Here is a 21,695-nt window from a genome sequence, read left to right as displayed (position 1 = left end):
TAATCTTTCATCTCACTTTCCGTTTCAGTGACAATACCACTTAGGATTAGCTCTGCTTACACGTTCCTGGATGCTAACAATGTCAAGTTCTTTCCTAATATCCTCGTTTTTAATATAATATTGCCAATGATGCCATCTGTTCACACCCCTAATCTTTCTCAGGAATCTCATATCTGCGGTCTCCAGTCTTTGATCAAGTGTTTTATTTATAACCCAGCTCTCAGATCCATAAGTTAAAATTGGCTTGAACACTATCTTGTATACAGCTAATTTTGTGTTTTGACTAATTTCTCTCTTATTCCATATAAATTTATTCAGCTGACTTCCTATCATACCAGATTTATTGTGTTGTCTATTTCCACATTTAATTTACCATCTTCACTAAAAATCATGTTTAAGTAGCTGAAATGCTTTACTTGTTCAGTTTTATAGGTTCTCCATTCACAATGTAGTGCAGTTGATATTTTCAATGCTTCTGCCTATTTTCATTGTCTTTGTCTTGGTATTGCTGATTTTCATACCAAATTTATTACAACAGTTATTCAATTTAGTCAGGGAATCTTCCAGATTTGTAGTGGATTTATTTAGAAGTATGACATCATCCATGTAAAGCAAAGAGCTAAGATTAACATCTCCAATTTTGATATCAGGCTTAATACCGTTTCCTTCATAATGTAATCCATATAGATAACGAATAACAGAGGGGATAATGTACATACTTGTCTGACACCAGATTTAACATTAAACCGACTTACAACTCAATAAAGACTACGTATTGCTTGATATAATGCCCCACTGACACCATACAATGGTAGCATTTTGAATAGCTTTTCTCTTGGTACCTTGTCATATGTCTTTTCCAGCTCTACAAAACTTAACTACAGATCTTTGTTATACTCCCATGATTTCTCAACTATTTGTTATGAAGTGAAAATCTAACGCTGACAGCCTCTATTTGGCCTGAATCCAGCTTGTTCTTCACCAAGCTTCCCTTCCACAATCCTTCTCAACCGTTTCTCAAGTATAGTTGCATAAATCTTACCAGGAACACTCAGTAGGGAAATATTTCTGTAATTCTCACATTCAGTTTTATTTCCCTTCCCTTTTTGTATATGGGTACTATGAGAGCTCTACTCTGACCCCCATCTTACCAAAGGTGTGACTATATTTACTTCCGAAACGCAAGTTGTTTTCATGTATATTCTACTACAATATTATCGTTACTGCTGTGTCTTCTATATTTTTACATACCGACTATAAGCAAATAAGTTTTCGTAAATATTTAGAGGGTATTTTGAGAATGATATCTTTTTTTTACCAGAAGAGTTACAAGCAGAATGAACAGAGGTTACGTCAACTTATAGATGATACTTTGACAGATGAGGAACCATTTAGCGGAGATGATGATAATGAAATTGATTTAGAATTAGTCAGTAACCATGAGTCTGATACAGAACAAGACTGTGAGGAAGAATCTTCAGAGGAAGAATCCACTAATATTGATGAAAAAGATATGGATTTCTATAATGCACAATGTTATTTGGGTGGGTCTGTGGGACCCCACATTACCACTTTTGTTACATTTTCCCACCTCACCAGTGCTGGATTAAGAGCACGAGCTGACTTATTCACTAGGAGCTTTCTATATGCTTTCTTATTTTCCTTCACTCCTCTTTAACTTCCTGTGTCCACCATGGAGTTCTAATTTTTCTATCCTTGCAGACAAACTCACCACATGCCTCTCTGGCTGAATCAATCAATGTTTTCTTCAGGATTTGCCACTGAATCTCCAAGGATTGGTTCTTGTTTTCAAACTATTTCACTTTTTCTTGAATAATCTTTGTGTATTTTAGTCTACAGTTCACATCTGAGAGCTTGATCAACTTTTATTCGCTTTAAAACTTTCTTACATGTTCTTCTTTTCAATATGAAATTCAATTTTATCCTGCTCAAGACTAAATGGTGATCACTTATAAGTTCGAATCCTCTGTACACTCTAGTGTCCTGCACCAGTGAGAAACAATAACACTGTCAACAATAACATAGTCAATGAGACTTTTCTTATTCCTTGCCTCTTTTCTCCATGTGAGTTTGTGCACAATTTTATGTTGGAACATTGTGTTAGTAATAACCAGTCCATATCCTGAACAGAAATCCAACAGGTATTTGCCATTATTGTTAGCATTGCTCTTTTCTCCAAATTTTCCCAAAATATTTTTATATGTCTGACAATTATTTCCTACTCTGCTATTTAGATTCCCAACAAAGACTAACTTTTCCTTTTTCATTGTGTTGGTTACTTTCTCTAAAGCCACAAAAAATTCCTCCACTTCTACCTTAGTAGAACCTTCTGTGGAACCATAGGACAAATAAGCCTCATTGTCCAGTTCCCTGTTCTGATATTTGCCCACATCACTCTACTTGATATTGTCTGCCATTCAAGAAGATTATCATCGTATTTAGTGTTGAATACAACTACTGCTTCTTTTCCTTGATTGTCATTGCTTGAATATAACATTTTGTATTTATTGCTCAGAAAGATCTTATCGTTTTTGTCTTTTTTTGTTTCAGTCACCCCTATTATGTCGATTTAGTACTTACCCAATTCCTCAGCTAGCTCCATTTCTTTGCCATTCAGGCTTCTTATGTTGATAGTACCAATCTTGAACTCTAATCGTGTGGAAAGGCTTATGTGTTCATCACACATGTTGATTGGTTTTTCACGGTATAGATGCAAACACAGATTGATAAGAAAATAACTATTTATTAACTTAAACACTAATATTTCGCTGGTATTATATCTAGCATCTTCAGAGCATACAAAGTTTATTACAGTCACGAGACAGCTGCAATCCGGTGTAATAGTGGTATGAGTATGAGTAATTGTAGCATGCAACACAAAGACTAAAGTCCTAATTAGATGCCATCTAAGTTTTAAAAAAAAAAAAAAAAGAAGAAGAAAGATATTAATTTGGTCTTAGGATGACTGTCTCCCAAATCTTTGGTAGATTTATACAGCCATACTTGTTGATTCCAGAAATAACCTCTGTGACCTTGTAAAAGCTTTTGTGCAGTACTTTTGTTTTCTTCCAAATGATCCTGTGTGCAGCGGTATCCAAAGCATGGTCTGCCAGACCCGACTTGCCATAGCGAAAGTGCCAGATATATTTGTTTTGTGTTCACCGAGGAGGATGTCCACAGTTCTTCCTGTCCATAATAGGCTCGATGACATGAACAGGGCACTTCACAGACTCCTGGATGTGATAAAGGAGAGAATCTGTCCTTAGGTGAACGGATGAGAGTTGCCAATTTCACGTGGTTTAAATACAGTGCATAGTTGGTGTTTGTTAAGCACCCTAGATATCTTTTCAGATATGCCTTTAATGTATGGGATGGTGATAGTTTACATACATTAAAGGCACATCTGAAAAGGTATCTAGGGTGCTTAATAAACACTAAGTATGCACTGTATTTAAACCACATATGAAATTGGCAACTCTCATCCGTTCACCTAAGGACTGATTCTCTCCTTTATAACATCCAGGAGTCTGTGAAGTGCCCTGTTCATGTCATCGAGCGTATTATTGACAGACAGGAAGAACTGTGGACATCCTCCTCGGTGAAAACAAAAAATATATCCGGCACTTTCGCTATGGCAAGTTGGGTCTGACAGACCATGCTTTGGATACCCCTTCACACAGGATCATTTGGAAGAAAACAAAAGTACTGCACAAAAGCTTTTACAAGTCACAGAGGTTGTTCCTGGAATCAACAAGTATGGCTGTATAAATCTACCAAAGATTTGGGAGACAGTCATCCTAAGACCAAATTAATATCTTTCTTCTTTTTTTTTTTTTTTTAAAACTTAGATGGCCTCTAATTAGGACTTTAGTCTTTGTGTTGCACGCTACAATTACTCATAAGTCCCACTATTACACCAGATTGCGGTTGTCTCGCGACTCTAACAAACTTTGTGTGCTATGAAAATGCTGGATATAATACCAGCGAAATATTAGCCTTTAAGTTAATAAATAGTTATTTTCTTATCAATCTGTGTTCGCATCTATACCGTGAAAATCCAATCAACAATCTTGAACTCTGGTGATGTTGAGTTGGGGTATGTGTTTCAGGATTTGTTCCCTGACGAAAACAACGGGGGGGTGGGGTGTCTTTTAACCAGGTGATGCCCCAGATGGCATGAAATTCTGTCATGTTGTACCATCATTTTATATTGTGGTTTAAGCCAATAAGAATACAATTTGGTCATCTAAATCCCAAATTGCCAGTCCATCCTCATTTGTTCATTATCCAGGTAGATACCTAACGGGTGTACCAGGAGGTGAGGATTGGACATTAGGTCAGAAACCCTGGTCGGTTCTCCACATTCCTTTAAAGGCTATGTGGAGCTCTCCTCTCAGTTATACAGCTTTGACCCTGAAGCACCCCAAATGAAATGTTTGGCTGTATTAATTTGCCAAAGATACATGAGAGACATTTCATTCTAATACCAAATTAGGGCACACTTCTCCATTAGAACATTGGTTCCTTTTCAGATACAACTTGAATTATTTCCATAACATTCTAATTTAGCACTCTGGATTACCATTGTTGTAATTTGTGCTGTGATGATGCTAGTTAGAAAATCAGCAAAATGAGCAAATCTCATTTAATTGGCAGTATGGAGACATGTATTTCTAAGCAGAAACAGGTTTTATTAAAATAAACAATATCACTTGACAAGTTTCATAAGTTGTTGGGCTTGCAACATCATCAGGAATATAAGATTCATAAAAGAAAGACTAGATTTACACCCTAAGACGAATAGTTGAGAAATCATGAAACTATAAGAAGTGCCTGTATTAAAATTTAGTAGTTATGGAAGTGGCATATAACAATAGAAAACTGTTCAATACTCTTCAGTTATGTGGTATGAATGAGATATTATATCTAAGAAAAACATCGTCTATGTTTGAGTTTTAAGCCTGCAATTAAAATGGAAGGAGGTACAGGAAAATGATTGGATGTAAAATCAAGTGTAAAAGAAAGATACACACTATCTTCACTGTTATTTATTATCTGCATGGATCACATGAAGGAAAGTGCCATAATGCCTATTTCAAAATTGGAGATTTTCAAATTAGCTCTTTACTTTATGCACATGGCATTATCCATTATGTCTGCAGGATTCCCTAACTAAATCCTAATTCCTAACTATCAAATTTATAACTGCCATAATAAATTTGATATTAAAATAAGCAATAATAAGTGCTTAAGATTCAAAGCTGTATAACTGAGAGGAGACCTCCACGTAGCCTTTAAAGGAATGCAGAGAACCGACTAGGGCTTGTGACCTAATGTCCAATCCTCACCTTCTCATGGTGCACCCTGTTGGGTATCTACTTGGATACTGAATGAACGACGATGGGCTGCCAATTTGGGATTTAGCCAACCAAATTGCAATTCTTATTGGTTAAACCAAAATAAAAAATGATGGTACAACATGACAAAATTTCATGCTGGCTGGGGCGTCGCCCGATTAAACAAGGCCCTCGTTGTTTTCGCCAGGGAACCAGGGCGAACAGCGAAAAGTCAGCTACTGGAACAAATCTGAAAATAAACCCCAACTCAACATCACCAGAGTTAAAGATCAGTACTATCAACATAAAAAGCCTGAATAGCAAAGAAATGGAGCTAGCTGAGGAATTAGATAAGTACCAGATCGACATAATAGGGGTGACTGAAACAAAAAAGACAAAAACTGGTGACATCTTTCTGAGCAATAAATACAAAATATTATATTCAGGCAATGACAATCAAGGAAAAGAAGGAGAAGCCATAGTATTCAACACAAAATACGAGGCTAATCTTCTTGAATGGCAGTCAGTCTCAAGTAGAGTAATGTGGGCAAATATGAGAATGGGGAACTGGACAATGAGACTTATTTGTGCCTATGGTCCTACAGAAGATTCTACTAAAGTAGAAGTGGAGGAATTTTTGAGGCTTTAGAAAAAGCAACTGACACAATGAAAAAGGAAAAGTTGGTCCTTGTTAGGGATCTAAATAGCAGAGTAGGAAATGATTGTGAGACATACAAAAATATTTTGGGAAAATTTGGAGAAAAGAGCAAAGCTAATAATAATGGCAAATATCTGTTGGATTTCTGCTCAGGATATGGACTGGTTATTACTAACACCATGTTCCAACATAAAAATGTGCACAAATTCACATGGAGAGAAGAGGCAAGGAATAAGAAAAGTCTCATTGATTGTGTTATTGTTTCTCACTGGTGTGAACACTAGAGTGTACAGAGGATTCGAACTTGGAAGTGATCACCATTTAGTCTTGAGCAGGATAAAATTGAATTTCATATTGAAAAGATTAACATTTAAGAAAGTTTTAAAGCGAATAAAAGTTGAGCAGCTCTCAGATGTGAACTGTAGACTAAAATACACAAAGATTATTGAAGAAAAATTGAAAGAGTTTGAGAACAGGAATCAAACCTTGGAGATTTAGTGGCAGACTCTGAAGAAAACATTGATTGATTCCGCCAGAGAGGCATGTGGTGAGGTTGTCTGCAAGGATAAAAAAATCAGAACTCCCTGGTGGACACAGGAAGTTAAAGAGGCAGTGAAAGAAAAGAAGAAAGCATTTCAAAAGTTCCTGTCAAATAAGTCAGCTTGTGCTCTTAGAGAATACAGAGACAAATGTAAGAAAGCTAAACAGTGTGTAAAACTAGCTAAACAAAAGTCATGGGAGGACTTTGGCAAGAATATAGAAAATAAATATCAAGAATGTTGCAAAATATTCTGGAGGTTGTTGAAAAAGCTTAGGAATGGAGGAAAGAGTGCTGTAAAAGGAGTTGAAGATGAGAAAGGTGACATGAAAACGGGAGAAAAAGATATCCTTGAAGTATGGAGTAATTACTTTGAAAAACTGCTAAATGAAACAAGCAGTGATGACAGCACAGTGGTAAAAAACACTGACCAGGAATGCAGTCAGGAATACATATCCATACTTGAAGTAGAAAAAGCCATCTAAGGCTTGAAATGTGGCAAGGCAGCAGGGGTAGATGATATTCGACCAGAAATGCTGAAGTATGGTGGTATAAGAGTCTTACAGTGGCTGCACTGCATAGTTCAGAAAGCCTGGACAGAGGGACGAATTCCCGATGATTGGAGTAGCTCTCATAGTACCCATATATAAAAAGGGAAATAAAACTGAATGTGAGAATTACAGAGGTATTTTCCTACTGAGTGTTCCTGGCAAGATCTATGCAAGTATACTTGAAAAACGGTTGAGAAGGATTGTGGAAGAAAAGCTTGGTGAAGAACAAGCTGGATTCAAGCCAAATAGAGGCTGTCAGGATCAGATCTTCACTTTATGACAAATAGCCGAGAAATCATGGGAATATAACAAAGATCTGTATTTAAGTTTTGTCGATTTGGAAAAGACATATGACAAGGTGCCAAGAGAGAAGCTATTCAATACTCTGCAGTTATATGGTGTCAATGGGGCATTATATCAAGCAATACTTAGTCTTTATTTGAGTTGTAAGTCAACAATTAGAATTGAAGGAAGTATAGGAAGATGGTTTAATGTTAAATCTGGTGTCAGACAAGTGTGTACATTATTCCCTCTGTTATTCATTATCTATATGGATCACATTATGAAGCAAAGTGGTATTAAACATGATATCAAAATTGGAGATGTTAATGTCAGCTCTTTGCTTTATGCAGATGATGTTATACTTCTAAATAAATCCGCTACAAGTCTGCAAGATTCTCTGACTAAATTGAATAACTGTTGTAATAGATATGGTATGAAGTCAGCAATAAAAAGACAATGAAAATAGGCAGAATCATTGAAAATGTCAACTACACAATTTTTACTGAAGATGGTAAATTAAATATAGAAATAGACAACAGAATCAGCATAGCTGGTATGGTTGGAAGTCAATTGAATAAATCCATATGGAATAAGAGAGAAATTAGTCGGAACACTAAATTAGCTGTATACAAGACAGTGTTCAAAGCAGTTTTAACTTATGGATCTGAGAGCTGGGTCAGAAGTAAAACACTTGACCAAAGACTAGAGACTGCATGCATGAGAGTCCTGAGAAAGATATTAGGAAAGAACTTGACATTGTCAGCATCCAGGAATGCGTTAGCAGAGCTAATATCTCAGGTGGTATGGTCACTCAAACAGAATGGGCGAAGAAAGATTAGCAAAACAAGTGTTCTCTGCCAGGTTGGCAGCAAAACGACCCAGAGGAAGACCAAGATATAGGTGGATTGATAAAGTGCCTTAGACGATAGAAATATAAGATCTGATCATGTTGGAGTCTTGACAACTAACAGACTCATTTGGAGGAAAATTGTAGGATAGGATGTTAGTAATGATGTAATTTTTTTCATGTAGTACTACCATATCCTGTACACCCCTTGAGGGTACATGGCAAGAATTTGATGATGATGATGATGATGATAATAAGATAGACTATGATAATAGGCAGAAACATTTAAAACATCATCTGCATCTTTCCTGAATAAGAAACCTGTAGAACAGGTAAAACACTTCAGCCATTTAAGCACGATTTTTAGTGCAGATAGCAAGTTAAATGTGAAAATAAGCAACAGAATTAGCTGTGCTGGTACGGTAAGGAGTCAAATGTGCTGCATGTTTAGTGCTAATATTATTTATATTTGCTATTTAATTTCCTTAAAAAAATACAGTCGTGAACATTGCAACAAATATAAACCGAAGAGACTATTCTTAGAATCTGCCTCAAATGTGGAAAGCACTCATCCCCAGAACTTCAGCCAGCAAAGAATACCCATTCTAACCTACAAATTTGGAAATACTATAGTGCCCCTTACACTATAACATCTCCAAATTTGATATCAGCTTTAATGTCACTTTCCTTCACAATGTGATTCATATGGATGATGATGATCAATTTACATCAAACCATCTTCCTTCTCTTCTTTAAAATTTAGAGAACATATTGCTAAGGTAGCCTATTAGATTATTTGGCTATTGAAGAACACATTAACAAGTATAGATAAGGAAGTTATTTCTCTTTATAAGGCTTTGATACATCCACATCTGGATTACTGTGCTCAAGTCTTGTCTTCTGGTTTTTTGGAGAGATGAGGAAGTGGTGGAGAAGATTCAGAGGCTGGTGACCAAGATGGTGAGTGGTTTGTGGAATGTTCCCTATGAAGATAGATTGAGGGTGTGTGAATTGCAGAAGTTGGTTGATAGGAGAAAAAGGAGGGATATGATAGAAAAATTTAAGTTGCTTAAAGGGTTTTATAGGATTGATGCAGGGGAAATGTTTCAGCTGGCTGGAGGAGCCAAACGGGGGGGGGGGTTATCCCTGGAAGTTGAATAAAGGTGTGATTATAAAGGAGTTTGAGGACTAGATTTTTTGCTTGGTGAGTTGTGAATGAGTGGAATGGATTGTCAGAGTCAGTTGTGAGTGCTTATCTGTTAATGGGTTCGAGGAGATCAATGATAGATTGTTTGGGTCTCCCACAATGAGTCTTTGGACTCCATGGAGGTGCCCGTACAATCATAATAATACCAGACAACTCTGCAAGTCATGCCATTCAACTTGATTTTGAACAGATTTATAATATATAAATTATGTTTCTTATATTGCTAAAGATCTTATGAAGAATTAAAATGGGTATTGCAGATTATCTAATTTTTTTCAGCTGAGAGTATTGTCATAAAAATAATTTTCTCATATGATCATTGCAACTTAAGTGAATCACTGGGCAAAGCTCATCTCTTATTTCTGATACTTCTTGCATTAGTAAATAAACATAAGAGCCTGTTTGATTACTGGTTTGTACCATGGTTTTACCTTACTAGTCTATGACTCTCTATCACTATAATTTTTACTACCCTAGATTTGAATGATGAAGCCTGAGACTATTCACAGACTATACCTAATGAATCTAAAAAGGTTGCAGATTTGAATACAAATTTCATATCAATGAACAAGCTGAAAAAGTGGGAATGTGTGGCTGTTTTGCAAGCTAATTTAAAAATATTTAATTCATTAGAATTTTCAATTTTTTTTTTTTTTAATTAAAATGCAATGGATAGATATGTACAATTGTGTTTATTTTGTTTTTGAGTCTTTTATATTTTTAGAAAAAGGAAAGGTCACAAATACTTTTTTTTTTTTTAGATTTATTAAAATATCATCTACTCAAGTTTTTAAAGGGCACATGTGGAGCCATGTAGCTCACTAGGTATATATACATGAGCCCTTTGGTTAGAAAGACCAGGGTTCAATCCCATCTATGATGAGAGGAACCGTTATCTCTTTTCAATCAAATGGCGAGATATCTTGCCTCTTATACAGATGGAGGGATTTTTGTCCTTCAAAAAAGACAAACCAGCCCCATGAACACATACATAAAAGCATAAATACTTGCCCTTAGGAGATGTAGCAGAGGAATGGCATGTGGGTTCATTAATCTGCCATGACTACCCAATCAGGAGAGGGAGAGAGAGAGAGACCGACTCTACCTGTCTTAAGAGGTGGATAGATTGAAGAAGAATGGCACGTGTGACACAGTAAAAGATTAATAATAATTTTTTTAATTAAATTAAAAAATTAAATCAGATATTTCAATTTGAATCTAACAGATCATCATCAGTGCACTAGCCTTCTATTTCTATTCAGCACCCTTAAATCTCTAGCATCATCTATTCCTTGGAGTACAGTTCCCTCAATGTGGTACACAGCTTGTAATCTACTTATCCCAGAATGCATAACTTTACATTTCTCTACATTAAATTGACACCCATTATCTTTTGCCCATACTGACAGCCTGTTTAAATCACCCTGCAAACTCTCTGATTAACTATTACTTTACCTAATTTTGCATCATCATCAAACAATTGAATATTTCCTTTCAGGTTATTCCTATATATTATTTATGTACAAATTAAACAACAGTGGTTCCAGCAGCACACCACTAGTCACCTGTTATCCAGCAGCCACCCCCTTATTCACTTAACCAGTGTTATATCCATACCTGGATGGATGTGACATTAGTTATGGTGGATGGATGGGGTTAAGATGTTGCTTATTGATATTTTGAAAATAAAACTCCTGATGATAATCAGCACACTGTTTGAAATTTCAAGATTTTGACAAGTGCTACATAAATACTGCACAAGAGATGGAGAGAGACTAAAAAGGCACTGCACTTGGCAAATAATATGAAAGAAGACAAAACATAAGTAAAAGAAGTATTGAGAATACGAACTGGCAAAAGGATAGTGATTACATGATCAGAGATCAGTGGCATAGGAACACATTTTGCCGAGACCTCTAAAAACCTACCTATGCTGCTGCTGCATATTGTTACAGAATAGCTCTAAATGATTTAGATTTGTCTCCCTTAATAGACTTAAGATGCTCATCTTTTTTCCTGACGAAACATCAAAAACAGATATGGAATGCATTGTTTTTCAAATTTTGAAATTAGCATTTCAACACAAGTAGTAGTACTTGTGTTGAATAATCAGGGGGGGGGGATGTTGATTCCCTAACAATAAATATTTATTTTTCAAAACCTCTATCAGTGGTAATGTATTTTAATTAGTAACATTTTTTATTATTTACTGTGATGAATTATGTTAATGTTTATTGCTTTTTGTAGTTAAACAGAGTTCATGAATTAGGGGAACAGATAGGAAAAAAACTGGCATTAGCTGAAAAACTTGGTGCTGAGGGAAATGTTGAAGAGTCTCTGAAACTGATGGAGGAAGTAGAAGAAATAAGAAGAAACAAGTCTTCAGCTGAGGTAAACGTCTTTAGTTTATTGTATTCTCAAAACAGTTCCTACAGAAATATGATAGAAAAATATTTTTTTAAGAATATGTATATGCATAACGTCAGTAGTATCACCACCTCAAAAAAAAAAGTACGGATATTAACCATGAGGTTAAGTCAGAAAGCATCCATAAAAACAATCCAGTGTATTGTTGATCCCTCCCCTTCCTACACACACACACACACACACTATAATTTGCTCTCACTGTAGTGAACCGGTAGAATACAAAAGTATTGTTATAGTGGCTAGTTTACAATAGTTCTCTAAATATTGTGTCTGATATTTAGGGAACTTTTTTATTATTTGCAAGTGAGCATGTGCAATTCACTCTAATATGCTATCTGATCAAAAATATTCAGAATATACGCCCCTTTGTAGTAATGAATATGGCTATGTACATCACAACCATGGCTCATAAACAAACATTAACAGTTAAATAGGCTGCACTGGAGAGCTTAGTGGCTTTCAACATGGTGCTTATCACAGGGTGCCACCTTTGCATCAATGCAGTTCAGGAAATTTCTGCTCTGATATGCTTTCTTCTTTTCCTTGGCTGCCTCTATAACTTCTTGAGTTCACCATGGAAGTCTGATTTTTCTATCCTTGCAGATTACCTTGCAGATTCAAACTCTCAGTTTTTCTTGAATAATGTTTATGTATTTGAGCCTACAATTCATATCTCATAGCTTTTCAAATTTGATTTGTTTCAAAACTTTCTTACACACCCTTCTTTATCTGTATGTAATCTATTTCTCTTTGCTTGATCTTTTGTGGTTGTTTAAGGTGAATTGAAATTGGGAGGGAGATGGAATATATTGCAATTGATTCTAAGCAATATACATAGAGAATTTCACCCAACTCCTACAAACTGTGACCTTGGAGGGAAATTGAGTAGTAGCATTTAGAGGGCAATGCTTTTTCGCAGTCATCTAGTAGATCAGCGTTTTGCAAACTTTTCCTACGATGGAACACTTCACAAATCCTGAAATTTTCACAGAACACCTTGGTCGTTTTGTAATGTATTAATTAATTGTTAATTTAGCTTATTTTTCATTATTAATTAATAATAGATAATTATTAATTAATTAAGCATCAATATCATTAAATTAATTTGTGCTGATTTTCATTGACATATCCCTTACAAGTGAATGCAGACTTTTTCTCCTGTGTGCTGGTAGTTTTCCCCTCCTTTTGTACATCCTGGAGATCGCTTTGTAGGCTGGTGGTGGATGACTCACTATCTGTTGTGTTACAAACACCTTCAGTAAGAGATTTCTTAATACCAAAATTAAGCAAAGTCCCTTGTCTCTTATTCATATTAAAATTTAAATCTGCAGGCCTATTACTTTTAAAAAATCATGGCACTACGGTTTCGAAACTTTCACCCTACAATACGAACTTGCGAAGAAAGTATTCAGTATTACTAGATTTGAGAACCGGATACAGACTACCTTGATCTTCAATTTTAGTGGAAAAATTTTCTTTATACTACCTTGCTGATTGGTCACTGACATTTACTACACAGATGTCATTTCCTTCAGTTTTGAGAACAGAGGATACGCTGCCCATTGTTATAATCCACTTGCAGGCAATTTTTATGATCGGTAATAAACAGCAGTATTCTCTTTCCCGATTGTTGAAAGATTTCGATGTGTGAAAATTAACAATAATTCATGAATATTTCCTTGTTTAAGAATATGCCACTTGGTCACTGACATTTACTACACAGATGTCATTTCCTTCAGTTTTGAGAACAGAGGATAAGCTGCCCATTGTTATAATCTGCTTGCAGGCAACTTTTATGATCGGTCGTAAACAGTGGTATTCTCTTTCCACCTTTCTCAAATGTTGAAAGGTTTCGATGTGTGAAAATTAACGATAATCCATGAATACTTCCACATTTAAAAATACGCGGCTTGGTCACTAACATTTGCTACAAAGATATTATTAGACGTTCTGGATCTTCGACATATTCACGAATATTATTCTCCTCAGAATATTTCCACTATAAAATATTTATTCATGAAAAATGCTTAGAAAACTAAAATGACAAATTCCAGGACAACTTCAATTCATGGAACACTTATTCACCTTCCACAGAACACAGTTTGGGAAACCCTGTAGTAGATAATGTTGCTGTCACTATTCTGCAATAAGTGTTTGGAAGGAAATTGAGTCATCTTGGACACAACTCAATTTCCCTCCACTAAGTATGCTGGACTGAACCTTAGGAGGTCCAACAATGATTTCATTAAAGAAGTTTTACTTCCAACCAGGAGATATGTAATTATGAAGGAATCACTAAATTAATTTAGCACATACCAGAACAACATAATCAGTTGTTGCAGATGTTGCCAAAGAACTATCAGTTAAGGAAATTGAAGTCTCCAGTAGAGTTAGATTCTACAGATATTTCAAATAAGGATAAACTTGTCCATCATATATGAAATACATAGATCAAAATTGGAAACTGAAAGAGGCATTTATTACTGTAATTCTTCTACCAGCTGCAGGCTACTTTGATACATTAGCACATGAAATAAACAAGTTATTCTTGCCTTAGTAGTCCATAATGCTCACCACACTTCCTTTCAGGTTAGAAATAAAGTCTTCACTTGAAGTATCTCTGTGTCAAGCAGTTGAATTCAACAGTCTTCACATACAATTAGCCTAGTCATGAAGGTGCTTAACACAGAAAATTTGTTTGCTTTTGAAGAACTTGTAATTGGTTAGTAGGCATTGGAATAGATAGAACAGGTAACATGTCAGGAAGAAATAATTGGCTAGTGGCAAAATTAAAGAGAGACATCCAGATCTTATATCAATACATATTGCGCATAACTTTAATCTGGCTACTTTAAATTCTATAAAGATATTCTCTTTGTTTCTGAAATCGAAACAGTAGTAAAGCATTATATACCTTTTACCAGATTTCATGAAAAAGATAGAAAGAATTGGGGAAGGTAGTAGCAGGCATGTTACAAACAAAAATCCTGAAATTTGGGTATTGCCATTCGGTATGGGTGGAGGGGGGTTCTAATAGAGTGGGGAACTAACTTCATTTGTTGACATCTAATCTTCAGTGGCATTGTATTTGGAGGAAATAGCCAGTGGAAAAGGAAATTATGCTGCAAAAGAAAAAGACAGTAATATTTGGATAATACATGCAGAGAGCTATTCCAATGTTGAACAAAAAACATTAATAGATGAAGGAATAAGGTATTTGAAAGCTGGCCTGAAGATTTGGCAGATCATAGGAAAGAAGAAATTAAGATTGGGGATAAATATTGCAGGAGATATTTTGATGATAATGAAGAAACAATTTCATTTAATTTGTTCTTCCAATTTATTTAAATTTGAAGCATTTAAATATACACGATCTTTATGGAAGAAAAATGAGTAACAAGAACAGGTTTCTATTTCTCTCACAACTGCTTGAAGTTATGACCATCATACCAGCAATTACATCAAGAGATTTTAGTCAAATGAGTATAATAAAAGGGAAGGTCATCATATAATGCCCCCCCCTCCTTCTCTGCAAGATGTTATTCAAGAAAAGCACGTTGTATGACATTATGAAGCATTTATATAAATGAACAGCAAGTTTTAGTGACATACATTTTAAACCGAAATGAAAGGAAAGGATATTTCTGTATAATCACACGTAGTAAGAATTAAATAGCGTATAATTTTCTTCTGTGATCATAACATGTAGTTTTCTTAAACATCAATTATAACAATATATATATATAGTAGACTGATATCTTGAGTGAATAAAATTTTTTTTGTGACTAGTAGATTTAAGTTGTAGTTCTGGAGCCCTGTTTGTGGCTATCCCAAGAAGAGTGTCTTCAGCTTCTTTTATGTCTGGTTATTATTAACATCTTTCAGCAAGCATCCAATAGTCATATTTTGTAAGGGCAAAGGTATTAAAACAACACACTTCGCCACTATTCAACTATCACTGAATCCATCTCATCTAAAGAAAGATGAGATGGATTCAGATAAGATTACTGTTATAGAAACTATGAGTTAGCAATAATCAGAATAACCACTTGGGATAAATAAATCCTGAGAGATGTGCCGAAATAGAGAGCACATAAATCAGTTAGCTTTCTTTACACAACGAGCAGAACACATTGGGCAGCAAACCAAAATGCCTTACATCTTGTATAATAGTTACATCCTTCAGTTTGAGTAATCTTTTTGAAATGATTCCTTCATTTGCACACATGATAAAAATTCAAGGTTTAGTACTCAATGCACTCTATATGAGTTTAACTTAGGAGAGATATGCAAAAGTATGTCACCAAATAACATCATTATTTGCATTTCACATCATCATTGTATATAAAATATGTTTAATTTAGTGATAGTAAACTTCTTTCATTTTTTTTTTTTTTTTGAATTCTTTTTAATCGTTATTTCTTCAGTAAAGTTTCGTTACAAAAATTTATAGCTATGGTCTGTCATGCAGACTATAGCCTATACATTTTTATACATAGCTGTATATGAAAGCTGCTATTTGAGGTACAGTAATTTTTTATATCAAGAAAATAAAAACAAACCACCACAAAATATGTATCTTATTGAACTTAAAAAACTTGACATGAGAAGAAAATATTAAAATTCTTCCAACTAAGCTTTTGCTTATTTACAGCAAGTGAATATCAACCCAAACTACCTCCTACCACTCTGTCCTGTTTATTTATTTAATGTGAATCCCACCCATAAAAGGTAAATTTATCATATGTTTTAGTATCTTGGATGGTCTAAGTGTTAGATAATCCAGGAATCCTGCTATGGTGTCCAAAAGCTAAGGACGAACTCATTTTTACCTGTATATGAAAATATTTTCATGACTACAGCCTAATGTGGACATAAATTTATTGCCAGCATACTAATAAATTATGCTATACAAAAAAAAAACTTGTTACAAATTTCCTAAGGATGTAGTTAAGGAGTTAATGTACAGTGCTTACAGAAAACTATGCGGAGAAACATTTCGGTGTGGAATATGTCCACCCAGAACTGTGATGCAGCAGCTCTCTCAACATCATGCCATGCTTAGTATCATGTAATTCGGATGTTCTTGAGAAAAATTGGCCAGCTCCTCCTCCTCCAGAGCAAGAATAAGGCCTTCTTATTTATCTGGAGGGGAATTTCAAGCAACAGTACATCTCCCAATCCATCCCAAATGTGTTCTGTAGGGAACTGGGTGGCATGCTGGCCATGTGATTGGAATAATATCTTCAGTCTAAAGAAGTATCTCCATTGCTCGTGTATGATGTGGTGTAGCATTGTCATCCATATAAATGAATTCTTCGCATACAGTACCACCAGACTATCAAACATGACATTGAAGAATTTCATTGCCCAATTTTTATGGATATAACACCATTGAAAATGTGCTCTACAATGAGCTGTGGATAATTGGATGCAGACTATAGGGCCTGGTCATCTTGCTAGGGATAATTTGGATGCAGACTATAGGGCCTGGTCGTCTTGCTACAATTTGTAGAGATATCTGTATACCTGTGTTTGAATGAAGCCTACTTGCAAGCTGACCTGCTGTGGTGCGCCAATTAAGTTTTGTTGTTATAACCAAAAATCTGTATTTGTGCTCTGTGGTAGAGTGACATGGGGGGGGGGGGGGGAAGAGAAACCTCTTAGTAAACCAATGGGGCACATTCCATTGGTTTGAAATGCTACCCAGAGACTGGATACAATACTTACATGATTCCAAACTCTGGCAATAACAGTAATTCTGTGGCCTTCGTCTTTGACTGTTTCTCTCATGTATCTTTGGATGTCTTTGAGACATCCAAAGATATCCAAGTTTCCAGCTTTTCCCCTTCATGGAAATCATTTCTTTCAGACACAATTCGCTTAGCACAGCTTTTTATTTTGTTGAGTGGTATCACGTGATCCTTTAGTGGGCGTTTCAAAAATTTCAATGTGTACCCACTTTCTACTCGAAATCATATGTTATACAAATTACCACAAGCTGATTCATCTGAATTTGCAGTTGTGATCTTCAGAAATAGTGTTTGTCCTTTGGTTTTGGACAACAGTCTACTTTTTTCAACACTTATATATATATATATATATATATATATATATGTGTGTGTGTGTGTTACCGCTAAAGTGCGAAAACCGTTAATGTGCACATTACCTAGCTAATCTGTAGATTAACTGATTTGCTGCGTTAACGTGCGGAATCAAGAGTTTTCCGCATTTTACCTAGGTAATGTGCACATTAACGGCTTCCGTATCGTTAAAGTTCAAAAGTTTGTTTCTCTCATTTCCTTTCCCTACTCCTTCCTCCCTCTCCCTCCACTTTTAGTTTGGTTTTTTAATAAGTAAACATAATTTTATCATATGTTTTTTTCTTAATTGTAATAATATTTTAAACCGTTTGATTCCTTGTATTATATTAATTGATTGATGATTGATTCTATCAACTAATTTGTTGATTGTTTGATTGTATTAACTTGATTCTTTAGATATCAAAAAATAAATAACATTATCTTAATTTAAACATACAGAAACGTTGCTGTTGTTCCAGCAAAGATCTTATTTTCACTTTAACGAGTGCCTAGGTAATTTGAGAAATGAAACAATTTTCTGCACGTTAACGGATCACCGTAGTTAATCTGCAGAATAACTGATTTCTGCACTTTAGCGGTAACATATATATAAACAGCTTACTGCATGCCTTCTCCAGGCTTCCATCAGAAAAATCCTGAATGGCTTGGATTTTGAATTATGAAATTGATAGTACCTCCTCCCCCCCAATTTTGCTCAAAATTTGTATTTCAGAATTAACATTCATCCTACATAATGTGTGGGTAATCTTTCATACTCTTATAGCATCTGCCCTATTCAAATTGTCTCTCATTGCCCTCACCTCAGTCCTCTTGAAATCAATGAAGGATGTCACTGACAGTTGACATTTTCTCACAACTTTAGAAGTCCTCCAATTAATTAGTGATGTAGATTTTGTCACTCAGTTGGATAATTTGTACTAGTTGATGATTGATACCTTCACATCCTAGTTTGAATTGTGAACGTTAGTGGACAGTGAAGTATTTAATAAAGAATGTCTTGCTGTTTGGCTAATTAGACTATAGAAAACCAACCTCCAGAAATAATCAAAGAGATTGAAATGATTATTGAATTACGAAAGCAGTATGTAGGGCTATACCCTGCACACTCCTTGAGGGTACATATCAGGAATTTGCCGATGATAGCTTTGATGGAAGCAACACGGAGTATTGTAAGTAAGTTATGATTCAGAAAACATCCAGGTGTGTTTGGGGAGTTTTCCATGTCAGATCTGACATATATTACTTTTCTTACAAAGGGAATCATGAGAATTTGATTTGTATGGTTGTTTTGTGAGAAATGACAGATAAGACATTTTCTCACCACTTTAGAAGTCCTCCAATTAATTAGTGATGTAGATTTTGTCACTCAGTTGGATAATTTGTATTAGTTGATGATTGATACCTTCACGTCCTAGTTTGAATTGTAAACGTTAGTGCACAATGAAGTATTTAATAAAGAATGTCTTGCTGTTTGGCTAATTAGACTGTAGAAAACCAACCTCCAGAAATAATCAAAGAAAAGAAATTGAAATGATTATTGAATTACGAAAGCAGTATGTAGTGCTATACCCCGCACACTCCTTGAGGGTACATATCAGGAATTTGCCGATGATAGCTTTGATGGAAGCAACACAGAGTATTGCAAGTAAGTTATGATCCAGAGATCATCCAGGTGTGTTTGGGGAGTTTTCTATGTCAGATCTGACATATATTACTTTTCTTGCAAAGGGAATCATGAGAATTTGATTTGTATGGTTGTTTTGTGAGAAATGACAGATAAGTTTTAATTCAGGTAACAATGGTGCACCTCATTAATGCTTATGTTGAGACCATTGGTAATGGGGCTTCTGGTGCATTACACTCAGGTTTGTTACCATGTGCTATCCAGACAACCTGTGGATTTGTTTTAGTATTGTGTCCTTAGACAGAGGAGGGGGATATAAACTCTAGTTAATTATGGTATGTTGAGCATGATAAAAAGATTTCTTTTTAGTGGTGAAATGAAAGTGGAAATAAAAAAATTGAATAGTATGGCCACAATTTTTTTCAGCTGCTGAGGTTTTGTCATAATGTTTCTGTTTGCACTTTGTATATATGCTGTAAGGTGATGCTCCTAATGTTCTTTATCTTTTGTAGCCAAGATATAATTTGTTGATTGAATCTGCACCAACTTCAGGAAACAGTGCTATTTTACTTTTTTAATTGGATTTTGATTTCACCCTGACATCATGATTTGAGCCAATATCTGCCTTTGGTTAACCTGAAAATCTAAGGGAGAAAAGCCAAACCAAAGTACTATCTAGGTAATGCATATTCATGCATCACTACAGGCTAATTCCTGCCCATTTTTAGCCATCTAAAATGTTTAAGCCTTGATTGAATTCACAGCTAATTTTTTGAAGCTTAGCTCTTCCCTCTATGTTATCATTCTTCTTTTCATATTTCTAGGTACTATTCACAATTGCAGTCGATTTTCATTTGCCCAGTGTGGGATTGCCATCCTGCTTATTATATGCATCGTGCCTGAAAATGCATGAAAAAGTTCCAGAGTTAGTTTCTTACCAGGGGTTTTGAACTTATCTACTATTTTCCCATCCATAGTACTAATGTGATATATATATATATATATATTTGTAACCTTTCAGAATTATCAAAATACATATCAGGTAAAAAACCTGTCACATTTTTTCTTTACAACAGTAGAATTGCAAATCTATTTGTCAAAAAAGACAGTTATGATTTATGTTAAAGAAAGGATCAGGAAGATGAAACATACTTTTTTATTATTAATTAGTAATGATTTTAATTAGGTCATAGTTCTTGATGATGATTTCTAATAGTATTATTATTTCCTAGCAAGATTACCGTAATTCTATACCAGCTTCAAGCTATCAACAACAAAAGCTCAGAGTTTGTGAAGTATGTTCAGCATACTTAGGTATACATGACAATGATAGACGTCTGGCTGATCATTTTGGTGGGAAACTTCACCTCGGTTTCATCACAATACGTGAAAAACTGAATGAGCTTAAGGTTTGTGTTTTTTTTTTTTTTTTTTAAATATAATTTTATTAAAATTTGGTTATGAGAAATTTATTATTCTATAAAAGATAAATTAGTCCTCATAACATTTAAACAAGCAAGTGCCATAAAGTCTATAAGTATAGGATTTTTACCTGTAATGGTAAAAATCCTAAATGGAAAAAACTTGATGATGCATAACTAAAAAGTACAGTAGTGGTGAAGTAACTGGGCTGGCTCACTATTCAGGAAAATATGTAACTAGTCACAGAAAGTTTTTCCACTTAGTTACTAAGTAAATTATACTTACCGAGAGATTCATGTTTATTCCTTTATTTGAGTGTAAGCAAACAAAGTTTGCATGTGAAGTATGTTTACAACTAAGCTACTTGTATATAGAGGCAGTTGTCTTCACATCAGTTGCCTTAATATTCCATAATGCAGAACACACTTCCTTATGGTAAACAGCGTCTCTATACAAATAGTTGTGAAGATACTTCACACACACATACACTGTTTGCTTATGTTTGAATAAAGGATTAAACAAGAATTTATTGGCAACTATAAAACTATAATCTGAGTAAAAATGTTTTTAGAGGGCACTTGTGTCATAATATACAGGTATCCCTTGATTAATGTGATTAATTAATCCCTCAGTGTTACTGCGTATATCAAAATCATGTTAATCAAATATAATAATCAG

General features: G+C 34.9%; 1 protein-coding gene across 2 annotated transcripts in view; it reads left to right on the top strand.

The window, feature by feature from the left end:
* The window catches only part of LOC150109004 (putative RNA-binding protein Luc7-like 2), a 169,743-nt gene that overhangs the window by 112,425 nt on the left and 35,623 nt on the right, over positions 1-21,695 (top strand). For both annotated transcript variants that reach the window (XM_090404919.1, XM_090404928.1), the window contains exons 5-6: positions 11,688-11,831; positions 20,828-21,004. In XM_090404919.1, the coding sequence (XP_090261045.1) occupies positions 11,688-11,831; positions 20,828-21,004 (321 nt within the window). The remainder of the gene's footprint in view (positions 1-11,687; positions 11,832-20,827; positions 21,005-21,695) is intronic.

The sequence above is a fragment of the Typopeltis vanoorti genome, chromosome 2 (assembly GCF_054136105.1).
Source record: "Typopeltis vanoorti isolate ZY-2024b chromosome 2, IOZ_Tvanoo_1.0, whole genome shotgun sequence".
NCBI lineage: Eukaryota > Metazoa > Arthropoda > Arachnida > Uropygi > Thelyphonidae > Typopeltis > Typopeltis vanoorti.
The sequence above is the reverse complement of the archived record's forward strand: the minus strand, read 5'-3'. Positions and strand labels throughout refer to the sequence as shown.